Source organism: Austrofundulus limnaeus, unplaced genomic scaffold, assembly GCF_001266775.1.
Source record: "Austrofundulus limnaeus strain Quisiro unplaced genomic scaffold, Austrofundulus_limnaeus-1.0 Scaffold177, whole genome shotgun sequence".
Classification (NCBI taxonomy): Eukaryota; Metazoa; Chordata; class Actinopteri; order Cyprinodontiformes; family Rivulidae; genus Austrofundulus; species Austrofundulus limnaeus.
The window spans coordinates 736,525-737,642 of record NW_013952579.1 but is presented as its reverse complement, the minus strand read 5'-3'; the positions used below and the strand labels follow the sequence as shown (position 1 = coordinate 737,642).

At 46.2% G+C, this 1,118-nt stretch overlaps 1 protein-coding gene across 2 annotated transcripts in view; it reads left to right on the top strand.

Moving 5' to 3' along the window:
- The window catches only part of LOC106524144 (fasciculation and elongation protein zeta-2), a gene marked incomplete at its 3' end in the record, with an annotated part of 4,856 nt that extends 3,738 nt beyond the window's left edge, over positions 1 to 1,118 (top strand). Inside the window, 4 exon segments of one of the 2 annotated variants that reach the window (XM_014017830.1) lie at positions 25 to 290; positions 454 to 534; positions 654 to 729; positions 806 to 1,118. In XM_014017830.1, the coding sequence (XP_013873284.1) occupies positions 25 to 290; positions 454 to 534; positions 654 to 729; positions 806 to 927 (545 nt within the window). 2 annotated transcript variants of the gene reach the window in all.

Here is a 1,118-nt window from a genome sequence, read left to right as displayed (position 1 = left end):
CTGACTCTCCGCCTCTGGCTCCAGGGCTGAGGGCTCTGAGCGCTGCGGAGCTGTCGGAGCGTCTGGAGGAGACGGAGAGGAACATCAGGAGGTTCTCAGAGGAGCTGGTGCAGCAGCTGGCCGTCCGGGACGAGCTGGACTTCGAGAAGGAGGTGAAGAACAGCTTCATCTCGACGCTCATCGACGTGCAGAACCGGCAGAAGGAGCACAGGGAGTCGCTGAGGAAGAAGAAGAAGCTGAAGGGCGGAGCCGGGGCGGGGCAGGGCGGCGCAGAGAAACCACCGACATCGGTACCAAATACACAAATATCAGTTTGTCTTTGTGACTTTATCTTTTTGTTTTTTTTTCTTCTTATTGAGCAAAAGGTCCGTCTCCACCACAGTTTCCTGCTTGTTTTATTCAGTTTTCACCTCTCTTCACGTGTTTCCTCCACTTTCCCTCCTTCCTCCTCAGCGCTTCAGCGTGGAGGGAATCTCCTCCGTTATTCAAAACAGCTTCCGGCAAACATTTGGGAGTGGTTGCAGTGAACGACAGGTTACTTTTCTCTGCTCAGGCTTATCTTTTTCTTATTTCTTTCTTAGTAGCTGTGTTCTAGTTATAAAAGCACCACAAATCCAAAAGCTAATCCGTTGCTGTTTATTTCCCTGCTCTAGTATCTGACCACAGTTATCCCTTATGAGCAAAAAGGACACCCTCCGTCGATCCAGGACCTCCAGATCCTGACTAAAAGTAAGAGCCTTCATCTCTGCGACGATGCTGGACTTACTGCAGCCGAGTCAGTTTCATTTATCTCTCATCTCTGCAGTTCTGCAAGCGATGAGAGACGACAGCGACAAGGTGCCCGGCCTCCTGACAGATTACATCCTCAATGGTGAGATTTGCTCRTTGTCGTTTCTTCGCTGTGGATATTCTGCTGACAATGTTTAAAAGAAAAAAAAAAGAATCACTGATACGTAAAGTGCTGACAGAGTCCTTTTAGATGTTTGAACATTTGTATTTATTTTGAATTAAACCATCAATCTACCCTCCAAATATGGAAATGAAATTAAATTAAAAAAAAAAACAAAAGTGTTTTGATTGAAAACTAAAAGACTAAATGAACTCGGGTGAATCTTCTG